Source organism: Rhinichthys klamathensis, unplaced genomic scaffold, assembly GCF_029890125.1.
Source record: "Rhinichthys klamathensis goyatoka isolate OS25496 unplaced genomic scaffold, OSU_Roscu_1.1 h1tg000281l_1, whole genome shotgun sequence".
Taxonomy (NCBI): Eukaryota; Metazoa; Chordata; class Actinopteri; order Cypriniformes; family Leuciscidae; genus Rhinichthys; species Rhinichthys klamathensis.
In genome coordinates, this window is record NW_026606800.1 from 6,547,343 (window position 1) to 6,573,541 (window position 26,199).

Below are 26,199 nucleotides of genomic sequence, written 5' to 3' on the forward strand. Positions count from 1 at the left end.
ATAAAAAAATAAATGGACTGCAAATGGTAAATGGACTGCATTTTATATAGCGCTTTCACAGACCCAATGGCCACCAAAGCGCTTTACATTTGCCTCACATTCACCCATTCACACACTCATTCATACACCGACGGGCGACGGCAGCCATGCAAGGCGCCATCCAGCTCGTCGGGAGCAGCTGGGGTTAGGTGTCTTGCTCATGGACACCTCGACACTTGGTCAGGTGGAACCGAGGATTGAACCACCAACCTTCCGGTTTGTAGACAACCCACATGAACCACTGAGCCACTGCCGCCCTATAACAACGAATACATCAGGTAGGCCTACAACAGGTTAAAATAATGATTAAAAGGCAGTGGCTTTGCAATCACTTGACTATAGGCTACTGTGCATTTTCTGTGATTATAATTTATAAAAACAAGATAAAGTAAATATATATTAATTTGTATATAAATCGTGTATTTTATAAAGAATTATAAATCCTGATAATTTTTTTTTCTGTCTTGCTAGACTAGACGTGCAAAAGACGCCAGTGGACGTATAGTATTCACAGCCTGACTAGACGTGTAAAGGACGCCAGTGGACGTCTTCTTCACAACCTCTTAAAAACTTCATGGGCAACTACATTAATTATTGCAGTATTAACGATGCGAGGATTAAGCGCAGCTTTTGCATATTTAACAAGGATTTCATAGAGGGTCATGATGGACTATAAATGCACGTGTAAAAGACGTCGCCAGGTGACGTCCTCTCACCCGATACACTAAACATAACTACACGAGCTAAAAGTTAAAATAACAATTATACATGCAACTGTAGACATGTACAAATGTATCTGAATGCATTTTTAGGAAATGTTCTGTGTTACATTTTTTACCGATTTATGACGTCCTGGCCGCAACTATTTTTGGCCAGGGACACGACGTTGCCGTCGGACCAATGTTTGCTGGGCGTAAGACCTTCGTTCATTTTCGGAACACAAATAAAGATCTGAAGAGTTCAGATGCAAAAGCCTCTAAATGCCATCTGAAATTTTCTTCTAAAATGATCATTTTTATCAAGCTCGTATATTTAAATTCAGTAATTTCACTTAAATGACAATTAATGGGTCATTTTTCTTGCCATTTAAGTGAAATTATTGAACTTAAATATACGAGCTTGATAAAAATGATAATTTTAGAAGAAAATTTCAGATGGCATTTAGAGGCTTTTGCATCTGAACTCTTCATCTATTTTTCCCTCCATATAGACTCCATCAAGGCCCTGAAAGGAACTAAAGACATCGTTAAAATAGTCCATGTGACAGTATTTCAGCCTTAATTTAATGAATATGCAATTATTTATCAAACTATTTCATTGTATTATTTCACTTAGAATCTTGTTTCTGCTTTTTCTTCTTTTTTCTCACACAAAAACCTTAACCTTTTCTTTACCTTTTCGACTAATACCCGTTAAAGTCAATATGAAATTAAATGTAATCTATTTTCTAAATGTATGTTATGGATTATATTCCAAACAAATTTTTATAGTAAGTGAATATATCTTAATTTTTTTTTTTTTAATGTACCTCATAATCTGTAATTAAAATAATTCGATATTCTGGAGAAACAATGGACTTACGTATGCCTGATTTATACAGACATTTAGTCAATATGGAAGAAAGATCTGTCGTTACTTCTGTTTTATCATGACTTCAACATCCTTTACAGGTTTGTTTAAAAAAATAGGAAATGCAAGAAATTTAAATAAAGCATTTTGAATTATCTTGTGAGTTTGGTCAATTATGGAAATATTTTAGCTAACTCAACCTCTCATGTAATATGTAAGTGCTTTTTGCATGGATTAGTGGTGGAATAGTAAAATGAAACATGCAGCAGAGCATATTTATATGGTTTTATTCCAAAGCTTTTACAGTACATTGCATTCAATGTGTATTACATTTGAGTGCATAAAGAACAAATAACACTCACAGATTGCATGACATCTTACCCATGTTTATAAAATGAACGTTTACAAATCATTACAGTGCATGTGTAACCTCCCTCATTTTGTCGCTGCTCCTCCAGTGTTATGGGTGATAATGAGCACAGTGTGAGTGTGGGTGTAACAAGATTCAACTTCTCTCCGGGCCTCCGTCAAGCTATTAGCACATTTTGAATCACCACTCTGCAATGCTGGCACTACCCCGAGAGCAACACTGTCGTCATCGTATACAGTGACTGGTTGCATCAGGCCGTTCCTGCTTCCACCTTCATCTTTTACTCACCGCACTTCCAGAACTCCCTGAAGGCGTCACATTAACTGTGTCCATAAGCCCAACTGGATGTGTGAGGACATGGAAGAGGTACCCACCCATGCCTGGGCTAGCTTGAGCTGAGAGGAGGCCTAATGAAAATGCCCTGAGGACCTACTTTGCTTCCCAAACATCAGTTTATCTCTTCTAGACTGTGAAAGCCCTTTCTGCAGCACTTTTAAATGTAATACACTTTAAGAGGAGGTCCTTCTACGTCTAAAATCAGATTAGATCTGGATGTTCCTAGTGATGTGTCCTGTTGTGTTCCTCAAGCAGAAAGAGTAGAGCATGGTGTTAGCAATGCCAAGATCATGGGTTCGATTCCTAGGGAATGCATGAAATGATCAAATGTATATCTTCAATTCATGATCGCTTTAGATTAAATCATTTTCAGATTGCATAAATGTAATAAATGTCCCAATAACCAATTTTTAGTCTCAAGCTACAACCTTGTCTTTTAGGGGTGTGTCGATATAGCACCGGTATTGACGATAACCATGATATATTAAATAGAATGAGAGCACTCAATAACATCCACTATGGTTTCGGACACCACTACAAATGGCTGTCCCCTCGAATAATGCCCTATTTAAGTGTATAGGGGGCGATTTCGGATTGAGCCTAGGTCAGGGGTAGGCAAGTTCGGTCCTAGAGAGCCGCTGTCCTGAAGAGTTTGACTCCAACACTGAAAAAAACCTCTCCTGCCTATAGTCTTGGTAATCCTGAAGACATTGATTAGCTTGGGGGGTGGTGATGGCGCAGTGGATAAGACACATGCCTTTGGTGTGAGAGACCTGGGTTTGAATCCACTGTGAGACACCAATGTGTCCCTGAGCAAGACACTTAACCCCTAGTTGCTCCAGAGGCGTGCGACCTCTGACATATATAGCAATTGTAAGTCGCTTTGGATAAAAGCGTCAGCTAAATGAATAAATGTAAATGTAAATTCTGCAGGACAGCGGCTCTCTTGGACCAAACTTGCCTACCCCTGGCCTAGGTCTTATAGTTTATCAATCATCAAAATAAATGATCAAAAACAAATTACAATTATTATTTTAAGGATACAAAATACAGATGTCTCTTAACTGTTAGTCGCACTAGTCATAAGTTGGGGAATGACTTGTTTTTAGTGTCTATCACCCATTGTATCGTTTACACATGACAAAATACTTTATCAGCAATTTCTACTATTTTGAACAATTATTTAAAAAATGTTGTACCTTCCCTAAAAGTGTATGCAAACAAAACAGTAACACTTAACAATAAGGTTCCATTAGTTAACATGAACTAATAATGAACTGTAGCCTACTTCGACAGCATTCATTAATCTTTGTTAACGTTAATTTCAACATTTACTAATGCATTATTAAAATCAAAATCAATGTACTGTGAGCTAACATGAACAAACAATGAACAGCTGTATTTTATTAACTAATACTAACAAAGTTAAATAAATACTGTAACAAATGTATTGCTCATAGCTAGGTCATGTTAGGTAATACATTAACTAATGTTAATTCACGAGTTCGCATCTACATATAATTATTATGATAAAGATTGTGCGTACTTGGCGTGCTGTCCGGGTGGAGGGCTCCGAGCTCGGAATTCTGCCCGAACCCAGAGTACTCCCCCATGGTAAGAGTAGATGGAACTAGAGATGATACTGAAAGAGAGGAGATGGGGTGGAGGTGGGATGCTGATAAACTGTCAAGGAACCAGTGTGGGTTCTGCTGATATTATCCTGTCCTAGATTGATTACTGATTGCTCCCCACTGGTGCTGATTGGGTTAATTAACTGCACCTGCTCCTCCCGAACCTTGTTTATCAAACCTCATCAAATGAAACCTTATTTTAAAGTGTTAACCTAAAAACAATGTTTTGCCTGATATAGACAAATATAATTGATAAAACACTCATCACAGAATTATAACATTTTAAATTAGATGAGTAAGAACTGTTTCGTAAATTTCTGTTAAGTGACATTAACCAATTTAGCAAACACACACAGCTTTATCCACTAAAACATTTATTCAGTTTTCAATTTCAGTTGTCAAGGGCTTATACTGTGCTGGTCAGAATTATTTGCCCCCTTAAGTATGGGTAGGTTGGTACACTTTCCATGTCAGGTGGTAGGTACAACTACAGTATTCAACTATTTGGTTGTATCACCTCACATAAAAACAGTCAAAAAATTAATGTAAACACTTTGAAATGTTAACAACTGAAACGTATTTTAATACATTGTTCAAGACTCAAAAATATGCATTACATCAGTTTTGAAAAGATTAAAAAAAAAACTTTTTTGAAGCTTTGTCAATGACCTAGAATTTTGCACTGATTTAGCACAACAGATTTATAAATGTCTAAACTGCATGTCAAGCATTTGTCTGTCCTTTCTTCTGTTGTTGTTGTAGTGTCCACTATGGTTTGCAGTGCTGCATGAGGAATGTATGAATGCTGTATGAGTGTATAGTTAAGTTTACCCACTGACGGAGATGAGGAAATATGCTCATGTCAGCAGGAGCAATCTAAATAGAACTAAAGATTTTATGCTAAATTGTGCGCTAATCATACTTTGGTGTATCTGCACTTTTTCACAAAGACCAACACTGGGAAGTTTAATGTTTATTAAAGGGTTATTCAAAATAAGGAGCAAGGAAAGGCTTGCAAAATTCAAGGAGCTGAGACTGAAGGGGAGTGCACAGCATCAGTGCAGGGAGTCTTCAGGATCCACTGAATCCCCTTTGTGCTTCTTGTGTTGAAAGAGAGAGAAAGGAGACAAAAACGGGAAAAAATATTATATTATAGCATATAATACAGTTTTGGTATTTAGTACGATTCCCCATTTAGCCTAGTATGATTTTTTATTTTAAATGGCTTGCTGCTTTTAAGCTTTTTTTTTTATTTTTATCTCACTTATAAACTTCCCTCTCCCATCAATCCATAAATCAGCTGAGCTGAAACATAATATAGACTGTAAGCTAATAGTCAACAGAACCACAATGGCTAAAAAAAACTCCACCCATATGGTTTAGCTTACTAAAATATGCATTATTTTTTTTCGTTATTGCACATAATACTAAGCCTTAGGAATGAAAAACGAATATTCTCATTTTACCACTTCTATCACACGCCCCAAAGTTATATTTAACCCCCGTTTGAAGCTTTTCCCTCTAATTACACAACGATGGCTAGAACTGCATTTATAGAACGGGTTTTACAATTAATAGGCTGTTCGTGGTTTGTTATGTGTGACTAACTTTACCCAATAGCCTAACCTATCTTAGTCTAATCTATCTGATAACATCCCATAAAACTACTCATTTAAGAGAGCAATAATCAACTCGCATGCTTTAATACACAATTTAATTTGATTCAGATGTACTGATAATATACAATCTTATTGTTTAAACGTCTTACCTTTTAAAAGTGCATCACAAACTTCTGTATCTCTAATGCGCTGCTGCTACTTCCGGGAACTATTGAGAGGCTCCACAAGCCGCCGTTGCTGTAAAAAAACAACAACCTTCCATTGGAGTGAATCACAGTGAATGGAGTTGTCTCTCTCTCTCTCTCTCTCTCTCTCTCTCTCTCTCTCTCTCTCTCTCTCTCTCTCTCTCTCTCTCTCTCTCTCTCTCTCTCTCTCTCTCTCTCTCTCTCTCTCTCTCTCTCTCTCTCTCTCTCTCTCTCTCTCTCTCTCTCTCTCTCTCTCTCTCTCTCTCTCTCTCTCTCTCTCTCTCAATTCAATTCAATTCAATTCAGAAAGCTTTATTGGCATGACAAAAAAATACATTTTGTATTGCCAAAGCATCAAAACAACATAGAAAATGATTTAGAACATTTAGTACACAAAATAATAATACTGATAACATAAAACCATAATAATAAAATAAACAAAGATTAATAAATAAAATATAAAGGATTTAGAAAACATCTCTGTACAAAACAAAAACAAGCAAAAAACAAACGAACACTGAACTTGGAATTGAACATATACATGTGTGTAGGTCTTAGGCTGTGAGTGTGTGTGTGTACTGTGTAGGTCTTAGGCTGTGAGTGTGTGTTTATTGGATGTTTGCTGGTCTCTGGTCGTCCCTCAGGATATGGCAGGATGCTACAAATTTTGCAGCTATATTTGAGCATTTGGCTTCTTCGCCAAGAATGAAACGGAGTTTTTGGGTTGGGTTACAGGTGTTAAATTGAGGAAATATTTGATTAATTTTGGGGTAATAGTGGTCTCTGATATGTTCATATTTTTTGCATTCTGTGAGGAAGTGCAGCTCGGTCTCCGTCACTCCCAGGGTGCAGTGCGGGCAGAGTCTGTCCTCACGGGAGAGCCAGGTCTGTCTGCGCCGGCCCGTCTCTATGGCCAGGCTGTGCTCGCTGAGTCTGTACATCGTCAGGGTTCTCCTGAGTCTCACATCACTCACTGTGCTCAGGTAGTTCGCAACAGTGTACTCTCGATTTAGTGCCGAATAACATTCCAGTTTGTGTTGGTTTTTAATGGTGTTTGTCCAATGGGTGATGTACTTGTCTTGTTCTGTGGTGATAATTTGTGCGGGCCGAATGTGTGTGAGTGTGTGTGTGTGCTGAGGCGAGCTGATCTCTGCAGGAGAGAGCCCAGTCAGTCTCAGCACCCGCTGGCACAGGGGACTCCTCGCTACGCTCAGCTCTTGGTGTTGTAGGGCTTTGTAATGGTATGTGTTGGGGTCGCTTGTTTTTAGGTGTTTCCAGAATTTGATGGCTCTTTTTTGGATGTTTAGAAGGAGAGGGTATTGGCCTAATTCTGCCCTGCATCCGTTGTTTGGTGTTTTCCTTTGGACTTTGAGGATTCGTTTACAGAAATCTAAATGTAGAGTTTCAATTGGATGTTTTTCCCAATTTAAAAAATCAAATTTGATAGAAGGACCCCAAACTTCACTGCCATATAAAACAATTGGTTCAATTATTGATTTGAAAAGTTTGAGCCAAATTTGGATTGGGATGTCAATTTTGATGGATCTTTTTATGGCATAGAAAGCCCTTTGAGCTTTCTCTTTGAGTTCATTCACAGCCAAAGTAAAGTTGCCAGTTGGAGTTATTTTCAGGCCGAGGTAAGTGTATGTTTTTGTGCTCTCAATGGTTCTGTGTGATAGTGTGAATGTGTGTGTTGGTCCCTGAGATCTGGAGCGTTTCTGGAACATCATGACTCTAGTTTTCTGGAGGTTGACGGTCAGGGCCCAGGACTGACAGTAATCCTCCAGCAGATCCAGGCTGTCCTGAAGCCCCTCTTTAGTGGGCGACAGGAGGACCAGGTCGTCTGCGTAGAGAAGACACTTGATCTCGGTGTCGTGTAGAGTGAGACCTTGAAAGGGAGCATGTTCTAGCGTATCGGCTAATTGGTTGATGTAAATATTGAAGAGGGTGGGGCTTAAACTGCAGCCCTGTCTCACTCCACGCCCCTGGGGGAAAAACTCGGTTCTTTGGTTTCCAATTTTAACAGCGCATTGGCTGGCTGTGTACATCGATTTGATCAAATCATAGAATTTCCCCCCTATTCCACTGTCGATGAGTTTTAGGTATAGTCCTTCATGCCAGATTGAATCAAATGCTTTCTTGAAATCAATGAAGCAAGCAAAAATTTGTTCTTTGTTTTGATGTACATATTTGTCAATTAGTGTTTGTAATGTAAAAATGTGGTCGGATGTGCGACATTTTGGAAGAAAGCCAATTTGGCATTTACTCAAGGCATTGTGCTTCATAAGGAAGTCTAGAAGTCTGGAGTTTAAGACGCTGCAGAGGACCTTCCCCAGGTTACTGTTCACACAGATGCCTCGGTAGTTGTTGGGGTCTAATTTGTCTCCGTTCTTGTGGATGGGGCTGATGAGGCCCTTGTTCCAGATCTCAGGGAAGAACCCTACACACAGAACATCATTGAACAGTTTCAGCATGGCCAGTCTGAAGCTTCGGTCTGTGTGTTTCAGCATCTCGTTCAGGATGCTGTCGACACCACAGGCTTTCTTGGCCTCAAGGACTCCTAATTTTTCTTCCAATTCTTTCATTGTTATGGGGAAATCTAAAGGGTTTTGATTTTCTTTAATTGATCTTTCCAAATTGTCTAGTTTATTAATTATTTCATTTTGTTTATAATTTTGAATTTCAGTTGGGCTGTATAGTTCTTGGAAGTGGTTTTTCCACTTCTCCCCGTCTTGGATTGCCAGAGCTTCTCGATTTGGTTTGTATAACAATTTCCATTTATCCCAAAATTTGTGTGAGTTTATAGATTTTTCAATTTCTTCAAACTGGCTTTGCAGAAACTGTGCTTTTTTCCGCCGGAGTGTGGCTTTATATTGTTTTAATGCCTCACAGTAAAGAAGGCGGAGGTCCGAATTATCTGGTTGTCTGTGTTTTTGGTTTGATAAATTTCTTAGGTTTTTTCTCAGAGCCTTACAGTCCAAATCAAACCATTTGTCTGTATCTAAATATTTTTTCTTTGGTTTGACAATTGACAAATTGCTTTTTTGTGCTGTTTTGTAGAATATGTTGTTTAGATCTTGTACTTCCTGATTGATGCCGAATTGGTTTTTAGGGTATTCCTGTATTTGGTATGAATGTATGAGGGATTGTATTTCTGGAGATTCAATGGCAGTGCTGTAATTAGTGCCACTGTTTTCAGTCCATTTGAAAGACATGAATTTGCTCATTTGATATGGAGTCCTAATTGGTTTGGGTGATGTTTCAGATTGCTTTATATAGAGGATGATTTGGCTGTGGTCTGAGAAAGGTTTTAAGGGTTTGACTGTGAATGCTCTCAAAGAGGACAGGTCTAGATCTGTGATGGCATAGTCTACAGTGCTGTTACCAAGAGCTGAGCTGTAGGTGTATCGGCCGAGCGAGTCTCCTCGCAGTCTTCCGTTGACGATGTACAGAGCCAGTCCTCGGCAGAGCTGCAGGAGCTGCCGTCCGTGAGCGTTCACGGTTTCATCACAGTTTTGCCTGCTAGGGTAAGAAGGGTACAGGTCGTTATTGCCAGTGATGAATCTGGTACCGTGCGATTCAATGAAATCTAGTTCTTCTCCTGTTCTGGCGTTTAAATCACCCATAAGCAGCACATTTCCCTGGGCCTGGAAATTGCTGATTTCTCTTTCTAACTTTTGGAAAGTTTCCTCTTGGAAATACGGAGACTCGAGGGGAGGAATGTAAATTGCACAAAGGAAAACCGGCTTAGATGCTGATATCATTCCTTTTTGTATTTTTAGCCACAGGTGGTGCTGTTCTCTTTTTATTAATTCTATGGCTAGTTCAGATTTGATCCATATGATCATCCCTCCCGAGTCTCTCCCTTGTGTGACTGATGTGAGCTTTACTGATGGTAATATTATTTCTCTGTATCCTGAGGGACAGCCAGTGAACGTATCTCCTCTACACCAGGTTTCCTGTAAGACGATGACATCTAGGTCTTGAAGTTCTTTCATAAAATCAGAATTTCTACTTTTTAAGCCAAAAACTGAGGAGTTTAGACCTTGAATATTCCACGTAGAAAAACTAAGTGATTTCATCATAAACTTTTAAAATAATGTGTATGCAACTCTATAATAATAATAATGTGTATGCAACTCCAACTCTCTCTCTCTCTCTCTCTCCACGGCTCTGGTCTAAAGGAAATTGCGTAAATGTATGGTTACCGCTGATTGGTCAACACAGTTGCCAGAAAGACACTCCTTTCACCAATGACAAACCGTTTGGCACGCGTCATATTACGTCACGAGAGGTAGTCGTTTCCTGCCAGGCTCTGCGTTTGCTCAGTGCACAGTGCTGAGTAGGTTGGTATTCAGAACGGTCGTGATTCAGTGTGTTTTCGGTAGTTATTGTATATTTTAATTTATCATCGCCATGGTAAATTATTGTGTTTGTGGAGGTTGCACAAACTCCAACCTGACAGGACATCGAGTCCACAGGTTTCCAAACAAGAAAAAGAACTGTGCTATCTTCCGTGCCTGGGTGCGTTTTGTGCAGGTGAAGAGACGGGACTTCACTTCTGCATCTGCTTCGAAAAACGCGGTAGTGTGTAGAGGTCACTTTAGACAGGATGATTATGATCCCAGCGATATGATGGAGTTCAATATGGGATGCCGAAGCAAGAACCAAGTGAGACTCCGAGCTGGTGCGGTTCCTTCTGTGCACGCAGCACCTTCATCTGGTCCGTCGTCAGCATGTGGTTCGGCCGCCGGCGGGAGACATGATGGTCACGGATCCATCAGAGGAGCACTTCGACGAAAACGTGAACTGTGCACCGTAAGTATTGTTTTAATTTATTTTATTTTTTAACATTTGCTAACTACAAAATCTATACGAGAAGAAAACCCAGAGTGACCGCTGAACCTCAACAGTTTGCATCAGTGAGTATCTGATACCTCCGTTTCGTTTGTAGACTCTTTGAAAAAGCCTGACGCTTGGAGAGATGAATAAAAAAAAACACCCTCAAATTAAGAAAACATCTTCCTCAGTTTCACAACACATGGGTGCTCCAAATACTCACAATACAACCAAATACAGAAACGCGCTGCAAATAGCACAGACCACAATGGAAATGTTTCCAGGGGACCCTGAACCCCACCGAATGTGTTTTCATGCTAATCGAATGTACCCAGTTTTAGCTCGAACCACTGATTAGCTTATAACGCTAGTATATAGGGCATAGAGTAAGTAAAAAGAAATCACTAGTTAATTCCATTAACAAGGCTCAAAATAGCCCCACACTAACACGGTAGCATAATGAGGGTACATGCAAACCGAAGCATTGAGAACTTTGTAATTGTACAGACAGTTTAATAAGAATATACTTTATAAAGACAGTAACGTTACACGTCAAGGATACAGGCTGGAGCAATCGAACCTCGAACGCCGTGCTAAGTGAGCTGGTCGATAGGAATTACGTTTGTGAAATCTAATGACATGGAAATGCATGAATTATATCTGTTTATTAAAATGTATGGATGACAAACTACAAGGGAAGAAGGGGCCCAATACTTTCAATATTTTTACCAAAATCATAGCTCAAGCATTTTCTCTCTGTGAGGAGTTTATCGCGTGAAACGTTGTTGCCGGAAAAGGCGTTGTACACGTGAGATGTGAACGAACCAGAAGTTTTGATAAGGACAGGTGATCGAACAGTGCGTGTAAGTTACTGAAGAGAAGAAAATGGTTCGTGTTTGTGCTTTTCCCGGCTGCAATAAGAAAATGAAACGCTACAATCCGGAAAGTTTTCACAGACTTCCTCTGCAGAATAGTGATATTTTGAAGCAGTGGCTGGTCATATTACACGTTGATGTCGAAACACCGGTAGAAACGCTTCGAGAGATGGACTACCGCGTCTGCAGTAACCATTTCGACAAGGACGACTTCATCTTATCCAGAAGTGCCTCTGACCCACCCAGAAGAAATCACCTCAAGAAAAGTGCTGTACCGAGAGCCGAAAGACCTGTTACGGATAATTTGGATGAGGTAGTGTGAATTTGTTTGGTCAATGATCTACTAAGTTAGAACGCAATCGTATTGTTAAGCCGTTCGTTTGTAACGAGGTGGGGGAGGTCTCTGTTGCGTTCAGTTTTTTTTATTATTATTTATTTTCTCTGTTGCGTTCAGTGCTTCTGCTTCTTAGACTTTGAGCTGTAAGCACGTCCCAGCCGGGTTCGTCACTTATTGGGGTCCCCTGGAAAAAAAATTCTTGTGGTCTGTCTACGTGATACGCAGGTATATGCCGTATACCCACTAGAAAATGTCAAGGATTTCCGTATACCCACTAGGAAAGGCCAAGGATCTCCGTATACCCACTTAAAAAAGCGCGAGTATTCGTAACAACATCGTTTTGTGACAGAACTTTCATTCATAAATTCACCCCGCCGTCTGTGTTTGCGCAGCGGATCGAATCGCGGAATCCAGTCACAAATGTAACTTAGCCTACTGTAAAGCGGAACGTCACGCAATTTGGCCATTTTTTAAAGAATAAATCAAAAGTAGGGATGTACAACGATATGTACTAGTGTGTAAACTAGTGTACTAGTGTGTAAAGCTCAAAAAGACTGCTATAGAAATAAACTCTGCATGTTCTGCGTGTTTCTGTGAATGAGCGCTCAATGTGTGCTCTACTAGCTACACACTGAAGCGCGCGTGACACTCATGGTGTTTTCAGCGTTTATGAGAAGGACATGCACACATTTGAACTTCATCGCAGACCTTTTATGAGAGTCACTTCACAAGAATTTTACCATTTCATTTGATAAAACTATCGTCATTCATTCGTATCATATACACTCACAAACTTTAAAGTCTTCATGACAACCTGTCAAAATAAAAGTTTTGTATAACGAAGAAAATATAACAGAAATATAATACTATTGCACAGTAGAGTATACTTCAAGTAGGCCTAATAATAATAATAGTTTATTAAAACACACAGAAGCTCAAATGTCTTTAATTTACAACCCACCATAATAAAAGTTTGTAGAGAGAAAGAAAGTAACTCGAAGGAATTATTAAAGAAATTGCATAGTAAGATGTAGTGGGTCTGTGCTATTTGCAGCGCGTTACTGTATTTGGTTGTGTTGTGAAATTTGCAGCGCGTTTATGTATTTGGTTGTGTTGTAAGTATTTGGAGCACGTGGGTTGTGAAACTGATGATGTTTTCTTAATTTGCGGGTGTTTTTTCTATTTGTATGTGTTTCTTAAGTTGCAGCGCATTGAGCTCTCTCGGCCACCGTATATCCTTTACCTTTTTCTTTTTCATGTTTAAAGGGTTAGTTCACCCAAAAATTAAAATTATGTCATTAATGACTCACCCTCATGTCGTCCCAAGTCGTAAGACCTCCGTTCATCTTCGGAACACAGTTTAAGATATTTTAGATTTAGTCCGAGAGCTTTCTGTCCCTCCTTTGAAAATGTATGTATGGTATACTGTCCTTGTTCAGAAAGGAACAGACATCATCAAAGTAGTCCATGTGACATTAGTGGGTTAGTTAAAATGTTTTGAAGCAGCGAAAATACATTTTGGTCCAAAAATAACAAAAACTACGACTTTATTCAGCATTGTATTGTCTTCCGGTTCTGTTGTCAAGCCGCGCTCACGAGTCCGCAGTGACGTAAGACGCTGCTGACGTGTAATCCGGTGTGTCCGTGTATTCGGGTTCAAATAAATATGGCTGGGCAAAAAAATGCAAGTCTTCCTCTGTGTCGAAATCCTTAGAGATGTTTGCAAAGATTGTTTTGTTTACAGCGTGCGTCTCCCTCAGACTGTAAACGAAGCTCGGGCGCACCGGATTACACGTCAGCAGCGTCTTACGTCACTGCGGACTCGTGAACGCGGCTTGACAACAGAACCGGAAGACAATACAATGCTGAATAAAGTCGTAGTTTTTGTTATTTTTGGACCAAAATGCTGTTTCGATGCTTCAAAACATTCTAACTAACCCACTGATGTCACATGGGCTACTTTGATGTCTGTATTTTCTTTCTGGACAAGGACAGTATACCGTACATACATTTTTAAAGGAGGGACAGAAAGCTCTCGGACTAAATCTAAAATATCTTAAACTGTGTTCCGAAGATGAACGGAGGTCTTACGGGCTTGGGACGACATGAGGGTGAGTCATTAATGACATAATTTTCATTTTTGGGTGAACTAACCCTTTAAGCTGTGTGGATAAACTTGCAGACAGCTTTTTACAGGAAGAAGAACGACTGTTTTCCAATTCAAAGGCTGCATCCTTTGAAGGCCTTGAAGGTCAGACTGAGCATTGTTAAATGCGCCGTTGATGAGTGGCATTAACGTTTGTTTGTACTGGACTTTTTAAGTTATATTAAACTGTGTGAAAACAAAACAGGGTTCACAAACTAATTATGTTCACCATGGTCCATTTCTGTATATAATAAGGTGTATAAACTATAAATAATCGCATCTTAGTAAGATATAAGTCGAACTGCTTTAAAGGTTTTTATTTTTACATTTGTATCATTACACATTTGAGTAATTGTAAACCCATTATTTGTTTAAAAGTGTAATTTGGCAATTTCTCTCTCCAAAAAAAAATCCTGTCATTACTGGCTCGCAATGAATTCTGGGGTAGGCAAGGCTGCGAAGGATCCATCTGTTGTATTCTTAATTTCACGGGAAACTAATAGTACGGGTAGTCCTATTAGAAGCCATATCACCCTGTAGCCCAAGACTGGTTGCCCACTGAAGCTAAGCAGGGCTGAGCCTGGTTAGTACCTGGATGGGAGACCTTCTGAGAAAACCAGGTTGCTGCTGGAAGAGGTGTTAGTGAGGCCAGCAGGGGGCGCTCACCCTGTGGTCTGTGTGGGTCCTAACGCCCCAGTATAGTGACGGGGACACTATACTGTCAAAGAGCACCGTCCTTCGGATGAGACGTTAAACCGAGGTCCTGACTCTCTGTGGTCATTAAAAATCCCAGGATGTCTTTCGAAAGAGTAGGGGTGTAACCCCGGCATCCTGGCCAAATTTGCCCAGTGGCCTCTGTCCATCATGGCCTCCTAATCATCCCCATATATATATATATATATACACTGATTGGCTTTATCACTCTGTCTCCTCTCCACCAGTAAGCTGGTGTGTGGTGAGCGTTCTGGCGCACTATGGCTGCCGTCGCATCATCCAAGTGGATGCTGCACATTGGTGGTGGTTGAGGAGATTCCCCCTTCCATGTGAAGCGCTTTGAGTGCCTAGAAAAGCGCTATATAAATGTAATGAATTATTATTAATTATTATTATTATTACTACATAAGACTACATAGCCTTAAAAGATAATGAATTTCAAACCTGAACCAAACATATTTGTTTATTCAAAGATCAAGAGTCTGTCATTAGTCTTTAGTCTGCCACAAAAAAACCCCATTAAAATCATGAACTCAAATATCATTGTGAATTTTTTTTTTTTACTGTTGTAACAGTGCTAAATCAGACCTTTCAGGCCTTATGCCAAAATTATTATTACAACTAAATTGTCGGTCATTAAATAGGAAAACTAAATAATTGTGTAGATGATTTGCTTTGTGTAACCCGACATTAGGCCCGGCCGAAGTATTTTTTTGCACACAGTGCCGCGACCAATCAATCCCTCCTTTATGACTGGCTGCACTGTCCTCGCTGCTGCGGCTGCTGCAACTTGAGGGGGCTGGCTGTAGAACGACTCAACCTCCACGGACAGTTTTTAATGCTTTAGCTATATCAAGATTTTGCTTTAGTATAATTTTAGGGACAATTAAGGCCGGTTTCGGGATTCGGGACAACAGCTTAGATTTCGGGACTGTCCCGAATTTTTCGGGACTTCTGGTCACCCTACTGTCAGCTGGAGTGAGTGCGGTCACACCCACTGAGTGGCAAAACTTAAACCCCTCCATCGAGTTCGGTAATTAACTCTCAGGTCTTATACCAAGCAACCTATGATGCACAAACAGCTTCTGTGTGAAGTAAAACGGAAATACTCTAGTCTAGAGATTAAAATGAAGAAACAAAGTGGTTGTAACGATGGTATGTTGTTGTGGGAAGGAGACGGGAACCAGCGAACATTTAAAGTCCCACTCCGATCATATTTTGAGCTATTTTTAAACATTCCCAGTGGTCTTTAAATTATGATTATGCCATTTTTAGCCAAAATCACAAAACTTGTGCCGTTTTCTGGGACTTCGCTTCAGCAGAGCGGCAGTAGCTCATTAGCAATTCGCCTCTGCGTTGTGGGCGGAGCCATTGGCACGGAGACGACCCTCCCCCTGCCCGTTGCAGAGAGCTCTGTCTCTCCCGCTAGCTTACACCCCCAATACCGGTGGGGCAACAGTATTATATACGTACACGTTAATTATTATTATCCGAAGTTAATCAAAGTTATCACCGATCACCGATCATTATTTCACTCCAAGACGTCGCGTGTGGAGACGCCCAGTGGAGTTACTACGTCACAACTCCAGTCTATTTTAGCCGGCATTTTAGCGTGTGCTACTGATTCACAGCCATTTGAATGTAGAAATACTCAGAAATACAACTTTGAGCTTATTTTTCTCAAGGTATGTCCTCTAACATCAGAAAATGCCACAAGAACATGTTAACACCTAGAAAAACATTATTTTCATCGGAGTGGGTCTTTAACAACTTTAATAATCATACATTTAAAAAAAAAAAAAAAACTAAAGTAAAGGCGACAGCCCCTCACTGCTGCACACACATAAACTAAACAAAAAATAAAATAACATTACATAAATAGTCCAGGCCTCTCTCGTCGCTCTTCCTTTTATGCTTCCGAAGCTCCTCCGTGAGATACCACCGGCCTCACGGCCCTCGGCCTGCTTGCCACGGTACTTTTCATTAAATTAAGTGTTGATAAGCTTGGTAGAAAAGGCAAAGCCCAATCCTTTTATTTCATAGGAGCAGCACATCATTTGGGTGTTCACAAAGTCTTTCCACCATCAAATATTGCTGTTCTTTATCTTGTATCATTAATAAACGTGACACCATTCTCAGACAGAGCTATTGTAATGAGATTTTTATAGTTGGCTTTCAAATACTTCGGAAGTTAGGACACCATTGGAGTTGTCCTAAAGTTAAGACTGTTTTTAGGATTTTTTGTGGAGTTAAGATGCTTCTGTAATACCCTTTTCCTATCCATAGTTTAGATAAGATTATGCACTTAAGAAATGTCGTTCTGTAATAGCTTTTGTCCTAACTGAAATTGCCATGGTTACCAAACAGATAAGATATGATTCTAAAGTTAGGATATTTCTGTAATGCGGGCACAGAAAGTACTCCAAAGCATTACATTACTTTTCACAGTGAAGAAGCTCCCCAATACCAGCAGCTAAAAAGACTCCCCACAGTATCTTCCTCCATGTGTCACTGTGGTAGAGATGCATTCATTATTGTATTTCTCACCAGATCTTCAAAAACGCTGCTCTGATGCATTACCATGCAACTCTTGTTACATTGTGATTCATTACTCCACACAATTTCTGTTGAACCACACTTCTTTGCGGAGTCAAACTTCCCATATTCTGCCAAAAACTTAATTCTTGATGTTTTTCTGAGACAGCAATGGCTAATTAAGGATACTTTGAAAGCATAAGATCCCACCCTCCCTTCAGAGTGTCTCCAAAGCCACGGCTTCTTCAAAACAAAAGCATCTTCTCGAGAGACGGTATTAAAGGAGTAGTTCACTTTAAAAATGAAGATTACCCCATGATTTACTCACCCCCAATCCATCTTAGTAGTGTATATGACTTTCTTCTTTTAGACGAATACAATCGGAGTTATATTAATTATATTAATAAACACCCTGATGCTTCCGAGCTTTTTAATGGCAGTGAATTGCAATCATCAGTTTGAAGCTCAAACAAGTGCATCCATCCATTATAAACAGACCCCACACGGCTCCGGGGTGTTAATAAAGGCCTTCTGAAGCAAAGCGATGAGTTTGTGTAAGAAAAATATTCATATTTAAAACTTTATAAATTAAAATAACTAGCAACCTGCCAAACGAACATACGGATTCGAGTCTAAACCACAACTTATGACGTCAGATACATATATTATTTTTAACACATTGTTTTGATTAATGAGTAAATAATAGGAAGAGACATTTATGATTTATGATTAACAAATATTTGATGGAGCAGACCACAATCAGCAGAATTCCAGTGATGGTGTAAATAATCCTGTGACACTTTCTTCTCGGGCAGATAATGATGGAATAGGTGATTCAGGAACCCTTATATTAATGAACTAACACAAGCACATGGAAAAGTATATGTAAACCCCACACAATTTCATGTCTCTGCAGTTAAATGTGTAATGTGTGGAACCAGTGGCACTACACGCACCACCTTCTCCAGGTCCAAGCGCTTCTGCAGTGTGTCCTGCTCACGTTCATCCAACTCCAAAAAATCCTCAATTCTTGCATGGCTCCAATTGGGATTTTCTGGCATAGAATTATATACATATTCATTCAAACAGTAATTTGATTTTTGTGTGTCTTTTGTATTTAGGGAAGGCCACCCATAAGGAAGTCATCACACAAACTGTGTCTAAAATCACAGACTGAGGCTCCACAGTCAAAGGCCAATGAGCAGCATCAGGAGAGCAGAGCATTTGGACAAAATGGTAAGAAAACACAGTGAGCTTTACAATTGTAATTTTGGCTGTTTTAAATTTTAAATTGCCCTGTCTTCTTCCAAGCTACTTTGGCTGGATTTGACTGGGGTAGTTACCTTGAGAAAAGTGGCTTCCTCGCTGCCCCTGTATCCTGCTTCAGACACGTGAGTGATTTCTATCCACCAAGTTCTTGTTGAAATGTACCTGTAAAATAAATGTGGTGGATGTAATAACATATTACATGATGTGTAAATTTCCTTCACATTATTTTTGCTATTGCATTATAATGGTCATTATTGCCCATTTCACAGGCGCCACTCTGTGCTCAATGGGACGACATCTTTGTGGGGTTAAAAGTGGAGGTTTTGAATACCCATACAGCCTTGTACTGGATCGCCACTGTTGTACAGCTGACAGGTATATAAACTATTGTTTCCTCCACCACTGCTGAACACCGAAGCAAATCCAATATTATATATTTTATTTTTTCTATCAAAATATGAATATATTATTTTTAAAATTACACTACCGTTCAAAAGTTTGGGGTTGTTAATACTTTTGAAAGAAGTCTCTTATGCTCAACTATAAGAAAAAAAGTAATATTGTAAACTATTTCAATTTGAAGATCAGGATAAATTGTACATATTTTGTCTTCTGGGAAACATGTTAGGTTGCTTCTGTAGCTTCTAAAGGGCTGTGCTAAATGAAGAAGAAAAAAAGAACAAAATAAGAAAATCTTCGTCCTGTTCAAAAGTTTTCACCCCCGGCTCTTAATGCATCGTGTTTCCTTCTCGAGCATCTGTGAATTTTTTCACCTTTTGTAAATAGTTGCGTATGAGTCCCTCAAGTTGTTCTCGGTTTGAAAAGATGAATATTATATTTATAGTTATTTTATTTTACCCAAGTTTTGTGTTTGCAGTCTGAATAAAATGTAATGAGTTAAACAGACTGCACAAATAAATATACAAAAGCAATAAAGAAACGATACTCATTAAACAATACAATACTCTTTCTAATTAAAAACAAAAAATATAGTGTACTGTGATTCATAAACGGATGACTCTGGACAGGTGACAGAGGAAACTTAGGTTTTGCAAGTTATTGGTAAATTTAAACCAAGAGGTTTTAAAGTTACACATTTACAGAGTAGTTTGGAATTTAATAAATGTTATTTTAATAAAACATTAATTTTTATTATGGAGATTAATAGGATGTTGTGTGATAAATTGATTCAGTCTTTGTCATATTGTGTTATGTGATGTGTTTCTCTCAGGCTATAAAGCTCTTCTTCGCCTTGAAGGTTTTGAGGATGATGACAGCCATGACCTGTGGTGTAACTTAGGCACGACTGATGTTCATCCTTTAGGCTGGTGTGCACTGAATAACAAGCTCCTGGTCCTTCCTCAAGGTGAATGTTTACACTAAGTCATTAGTAGGGGTGTCACGATTCTCCAAATCTTCTATTCAATTTAATTTTTGATTCTAAGGTCACGGTTCGATTCTCGTTTAAAATATATATTTTTTTTAAAGCACAGGTTGCTATGCCATTTTTAGACTAGACTTTTATGCAATATAATATCTCACCTTTGTTCGCAATGTACCACACTACATTGTCAAATTTAAAACATTTATTAACAGCATAAAGTGCTTATAATATAATATAATATAATAACTTGTATCTTTAGTCAATGGAAACTTAAGCAAAATAACCTGCCATCTAGTTTCTCTTTTGTAACTGCAGTCTTCTTCACAGAAGATGACATTCAAGTTCACAAAACAAACTAACAATTGTTGGTTTAACAGATAAATCTATGTTTTTGTGGTGCCTGCGGAGATGCCCTGCCATGTTAGTCGTGCTGCCAGTGGAAGAATATGGTACACGCACATAGCAGAGCTTACAAACTGTGGCTTTTTTTTAAGCGCGAACATTGTCAACATAACTCGCTGGAAATCCAAAATACTTCCACACCGGCGACTTCAATGAAAGAGTAGACGAGTTGATGGGTCTCCTGCATCTGCAGTTGCCATGCTATCTTTTGACTGGCTGTAGCTAAGTTAGAGGAGGTTGACTCGCAGCACTTCAACATGCGTGTTTTTTTTCCACTTGGCACACCGACCGGACGTGACATGGGGGCGTGGCAGCATCGACGATTACATTTTTTAATTCAAAGTTCGAGATTGTGACTTAATTTTGGTCGATTTTGATTTAAAATCGAAATCGTGACACCCTTAGTCATTAGGTTTAAATGCCATAAAAATGCTACATCTTGACCATTTTTTTTGTCCTACAGAGTTCCACCAGCAAATTAAAGACTGGAAATCCTACCTGATGGAGAGACTAGTTGGAGCACACACACTTCCTGTTGACTTTCATGTCAAGGTAAAGGCAATGGAAAATTAGTAATCAATAGGGCTGGGTATCGTAACACAATTTTCGATACCGATACCATATCGATAACTTGACTTCGATACCGGTTCCTGAACGATACTTTTTTCGATACCAATTTTATGAAATCCGTTTTAACAATATTACATAACCTAAAAAAAACTTTAATTTTTCCAGTTTGTTGACTTTTTTACACTCATATTTTGCGTCTGTAAAAAAGCACCAATGCTAAAGTTTTTTATGTTTCCTAATCATTTAACAACATGTATTCTTTACTTCAATGAGCTCATTGTTTCTGCCTTAACTTAATGCATTGTTTAACAATGAAACTGAATGAAAATTAATTTAAATGCATTACACACAGTCACCTCTGATAACAGATCACTCTAAATTGTAATTTAGATGCATGCATTTTCTGTAAAGCTGCTTTGAAACGATATGTATTGTGAAAAATGCTATACGAATAAATGTGAATTGAATTAAATATAGGCTACTGGGATGCGGGATATATGCCTCACGCTCAGCACGCATAAAGATTGCCGCAAAGCACTGGCAAAAGTAGCCTAATGATTATGATTGTGTCGGGAAAAAATAGCTAGGAGATATTTTAATTGTTTATTAATAAACAAGTGTTTTCTGAGTGTGCTGGCTGCAAAGATGATTATGGCGATGCTGACTCGTCATTCCTGCAGTAGTGAATGTGTGCTCGCCTATATGGATTACATCATCAAACTATTTATTTCTAATTGTTTCGTTTAAAAGTAGACGTCTATAGGCCTATTTCTCATGTCTGTGAGGCAAGTATCCTATATGCTGAGTTTCGGTTCATTTGTGATGCGCTCCAGTTCTTGCAGTCGAAGACGGATACATTTTCTACTCTCAAGTGTATTCTGTGCGCTTTTAAGTGCCTTATCAGATTTATCGTGTTGCCGGTCTTGGCAGCAATTATCTTGTCGAAAATATTGCATCGCGTGCTTCTGGCATCGAGTCAGGTACACTTTTGATTTTTTCCACATATTTTCTATCAATCTGGGTTGGGACGCTTACACACACACACACACACACACTACAGCCTCACGTGCGATGAGCTGCGTCTCTGAGCAGCCGCGTAAACTAGTGTTTTTCCGCCACAGCCAATCATGCTGCATGCTTATTGTTTCATTAACGTTGACGAGATTAACCCCTTAGGTATCGAAATTTGGTACCGAAAAACAAGACATGTTTCGATAATCGATAGTATCGAGGCAATTCGGTCGGTACCTAAAAAGTATCGAACTCAATACTCAGCCCTAGTAATCAATTGACGCCATCTGATTTTCTTGAATTTCTGCTTAACTGTTTTCCTCTCTTTCCCGTCTGAATGTGTTTCAGATGGCAGACAGTTTGAGGTGTCCGTTCAGACAGGGGTTTCGTGTGGAGGTGGTCGATCGCTCACAGGTGAGCCGTACCCGTTTGGCAGTGGTGGATACTGTCATAGGAGGGCGACTCAGACTGCTGTATGAGGATGGGGGACTGGGACCCTCGGGCGAGGTGCTCTCAGATTTCTGGTGTCACATGCAGAGTCCTCTAGTACACCCTGTTGGCTGGTCTGAAAGAGTGGGGCACTCAATCAAAGAAACAGGTGAGAAGAAACTGGCATCTATAGATTGAGCCAAGCCTAGAAACCCACAGATAGACAAAATGTCAGTACAAACATGAAGAGTCTGAAACCTTTACATGAGATGAAAAATACAGAGCTTCGCACAGGATGTGGGGAGGGGAAAAACGAGATATTGTGGCCATAGATTTATTCCATTTTTGTTTGTAATTCAATTTGTGGATGCTGAGGGGAGGATGGGAAGGAAGTTTATGGAAGTACATATGTTATTAATGGTTATCGTGTATATTTGTTCCATAAATATATGGTTAAAAAAAAATTGTTCCCATAACTGATCATATTTCCCCCTTGTTTTAATTAAATGGTTGTCAGTCGTGGGAACGATTACACTAAAATTATTAGAATAAAAAATTGGCCACAAATTATTAAATCCTGGGATCAAATTCTTGATTTGTGATCACAATATTTTTTCTTCCATATGTTTTGTGTGGGGCTTCATTAAAAAAAGAAGGGATTTTTAAAAAACGAAATATTTTTGTATGGAGGCCCAAAAAAGAAAAAATGTGGAACAAAACTAAACAACTGTGTAAGATAAAACCGCTTTTGTTTTTTCCATATTCTTCACTCTGCCTTTTTTTGTCAGTAGGTTATTTGTAATGATGTCATGCATGATTTTTCTGACACAGATGAAAATGTAAACATGGGTAGCCATCCAGCATTTCATAAAGTCCTTCAAAACAGTGTGCCAGATCAGTTTAATAAGGTTAGTGCATACACATGAACTAAAATATTCTTTTTTTTTTTTTTACATTTTGTGTTAAAGTTTAACAATCTTATGTCATGTAATCATCTAGTATGTATAATGTCTTGCTGTATGCAAACAGTTGAGGACCGTTTACATGGGAAATACATTTTTTGAGGAAGGCATGAAACTTGAAGCAGTTGATCCTCTGAACCTTGGGAACATCTGTGTTGCATCAGTCCGTAAGGTACGATACAGCCACTATTTATTTACGACTTTAAATGAATATTGAACATTACCTTGTTGAAAGTCATTGCACTCATCTGGCTTATTTTATCGCTCAGGTGTTGCTGGATGGATACATCATGGTAGGCATTGATGGTGTCGAGATCGCTGACGGTTCTGACTGGTTTTGCTACCATGCCAGCTCACATGCCATTTTACCTGTTGGATATTGCGAGAGCAACGACATATCTCTTACTCTACCTCCTGGTAATGTGCTCAACCGATTATTTCAGTGGTCTTTTTGAAACAAAAATCAATATTGAAGCTAAAGAGCCTTTATCTGCAATTTCATACAGTGTTTGTTGATATTGTCTCCTTTCTCATCAGGTTATGATCATGCCACTTTCACATGGACAAAATATTTAGAAGAAACAGGAACTGTAGCTGCTCCACGAAGACTTTTCAACACGGTAAACCTTTTATTTTGACAATTGAGTCGCATACAATGTGTTACTGCATCTGTGGGTTTAATGTGTTTTAAGCTGGTCTTGTGCTCCCTTCCTTATGTGTTTCCCAGGATGATGTAGGCCATGGCTTTACCCCAGGTATGAAGCTAGAGGCAGTGGACCTCATGGAGCCCCGGCTGGTGTGTGTGGCCACTGTTAGGCGCTGCGTAGGCCGGCTTCTCCTTCTCCACTTTGATGGCTGGGGGCCTGAGTTTGATCAGTGGGTAGACTGTCAGTCCCCTGAAATTTATCCTGTGGGCTGGTGTGAAATCACTGGCTACCAGCTGCAGCCACCCATCGGACCAGGTAGATTATTGTCATTTTCACAATATTCATATACAGTATGCACTCCAAAATTTGGTTTTCATGTTATATTGTGCTCTTTGTGTAGAACCTCAGGGTCAGGAACGCTCGAACACAAGCAAAAAGGCAAAACCTTTTATGGGGAAAAGGAGTATGTTTTATTTCAATTTATTCTTAGTTTCTTCTTTAAAGAATAAATATTAAATATTCAATTTTGAATGATAAACAATTAAAGGGTTAGTTCACCCAAAAATGAAAATTATGTCATTAATGACTCACCCTCATGTCGTTTCAAGCCCGTAAGACCTCCGTTCATCTTCGGAACACAGTTTAAGATATTTTAGATTTAGTCCGAGAGATTTCTGTCCCTCCTTTGAAAATGTATGTACGGTATACTGTCCTTGTCCAGAAAGGAAATAAAGACATCATCAAAGTAGTCCATGTGACATCAGTGGGTTAGTTAGAATGTTTTGAAGCATCGAAAATACATTTTGGTCCAAAAATAACAAAAACTATGACTTTATTAAGCATTGTATTCTCTTCCGGTTCCGGGTTCATGAGTCCGCAGTGACGCTGGTGACGTGTTCTCTGGTTACTGGTTATCCGAGAACACGTCAGCAGCGTCTTACGTCACCAGAGTCACTGCGGACAGAACCGGAAGACAATACAATGTTTAATAAAGTCATAGTTTTTGTTATTTTTGGACCAAAATGTATTTTTCGATGCTTCAAAACATTCTAACTAACCCACTGATGTCACATGGACTACTTTGATGATGTCTTTATTTCCTTTCTGGACAAGGACATAATATCGTACATACTTTTTCAATGGAGGGACAGAAAACTCTCGGACTAAATCTAAAATATCTTAAACTGTGTTCCGAAGATGAACGGAGGTCTTACGGGCTTGGAACGACATGAGGGTGAGTCATTAATGACATCATTTTCATTTTTGGGTGAACTAACCCTTTAAAGCACATGATGGTTGCTTTCATTAAATTCCCTTTGAATAGATGTGATGTTTATTATCTTTCCTTCATTCTCTTACTATTCTGTATTTATTACTGTAGGACGAAGATTTGTAAAGAAAAACACAAGTAAATGCACATCTAAAACCCAGCCCACTCAGCATAATGAGAATCCAGAGACGAATCGACCACAGGGGGCACCAAACGTCACAAATCAAGAACAAGAGGCAGGCAAATCCTCCATCACAGCCCCCATCTTACAAATAAAGGCTGAACCTGAGGACGAAAGTATGTAGTATTTATTTTTAAATATAAAATGTATTTAGTTTTTTAAATGTACATGGCTTACATTCTTACATGGCTTCCCTGTCTCTCTCTCTAACACACTTATTGCAGTAAAAGTGAAGGTGGAGGAAATGGAAATCCCCATATTATCCAGTGTACAAAGCAAAGAATGCGCCAACCCAGCGGCCATAACAATCTTCAAACAGGAAAACGTCTCTGTTTAGCCCACTACCTGTAGTTCTCAGTGATCACTACTTTATTTTTACTTTTTATTAAATAACACTGGTAGTTATTTAATTAACCAAGCTGTTAGTGTAAAACAACTGGTATAGTTGAGAGATATTATTTTTATACAGTTCACATTTTTTGCAATCTTGTATTAAAATGACAAGTTATGTAAAGACATTTTCTAACTTTTTCTGAATTTTTCATTGCATAATATGGAAGATACTGAATTAAAATGACAAATTTTAATTGGTTCTATATTTGCTCATTAAGGTCCTTGCACACTGAGTCAGAAATTCTCGTCTGAAATTTTCACACGTTAAAAAATAAATAGACCTCACGTTGTGTCAATCACGGTTACACACTGTCTCCGAAACTTTTGTCCGTCATAAAAAAATCGAATCGGGTTCGATTTTCTGCGTTTTTTGCATCTGTAGCGAGCGATTTGAGGAGTGTTATAACAATTCAGAACCTTCAAATGAAGAATACGAAAAAGCGCTTAAAAAAAATGTACACACAAAATAACACACACGGTAGATAA

At 39.0% G+C, this 26,199-nt stretch overlaps 1 protein-coding gene across 2 annotated transcripts; it reads left to right on the forward strand.

Annotated features, from left to right (window-relative positions):
* The first annotated feature begins 10,092 nt into the window (after positions 1 to 10,092).
* On the forward strand, positions 10,093 to 25,988 carry LOC130103111 (lethal(3)malignant brain tumor-like protein 2). Of its 2 annotated transcripts, none has more exons than XM_056269308.1 (15): positions 10,093 to 10,567; positions 18,317 to 18,431; positions 18,507 to 18,586; positions 18,734 to 18,839; positions 19,696 to 19,830; positions 20,714 to 20,802; positions 22,180 to 22,429; positions 23,092 to 23,168; positions 23,290 to 23,394; positions 23,492 to 23,639; positions 23,760 to 23,842; positions 23,950 to 24,184; positions 24,270 to 24,332; positions 25,251 to 25,436; positions 25,545 to 25,988. In XM_056269308.1, the coding sequence occupies exons 1-15, from the start codon at positions 10,166 to 10,168 to the stop codon at positions 25,655 to 25,657; spliced, it is 2,187 nt and encodes a 728-aa protein (XP_056125283.1). In that variant the 5' UTR covers positions 10,093 to 10,165; the 3' UTR covers positions 25,658 to 25,988. The 2 variants fall into 2 exon arrangements, with proteins under 2 accessions (XP_056125283.1, XP_056125284.1); XM_056269309.1 differs by lacking the exon at positions 10,093 to 10,567 and adding an exon at positions 11,469 to 11,776 and having other exon boundaries at positions 25,545 to 25,986.
* The last annotated feature ends 211 nt before the right edge of the window (positions 25,989 to 26,199 follow it).

What these genes read in the sequence shown, in the direction of transcription:
- LOC130103111 (XM_056269308.1), top strand. Translation starts at nt 10,166, where the DNA reads ATGGTAAATTATTGTGTTTGTGGAGGTTGCACAAACTCCAACCTGACA. An exon ending in CTGTATCCTGCTTCAGACAC is followed by an intron (nt 18,587 to 18,733) that starts GTGAGTGATTTC and finishes CCCATTTCACAG; the next exon opens with GCGCCACTCTGTGCTCAATG. An exon ending in GCTCCTGGTCCTTCCTCAAG is followed by an intron (nt 19,831 to 20,713) that starts GTGAATGTTTAC and finishes TTTGTCCTACAG; the next exon opens with AGTTCCACCAGCAAATTAAA.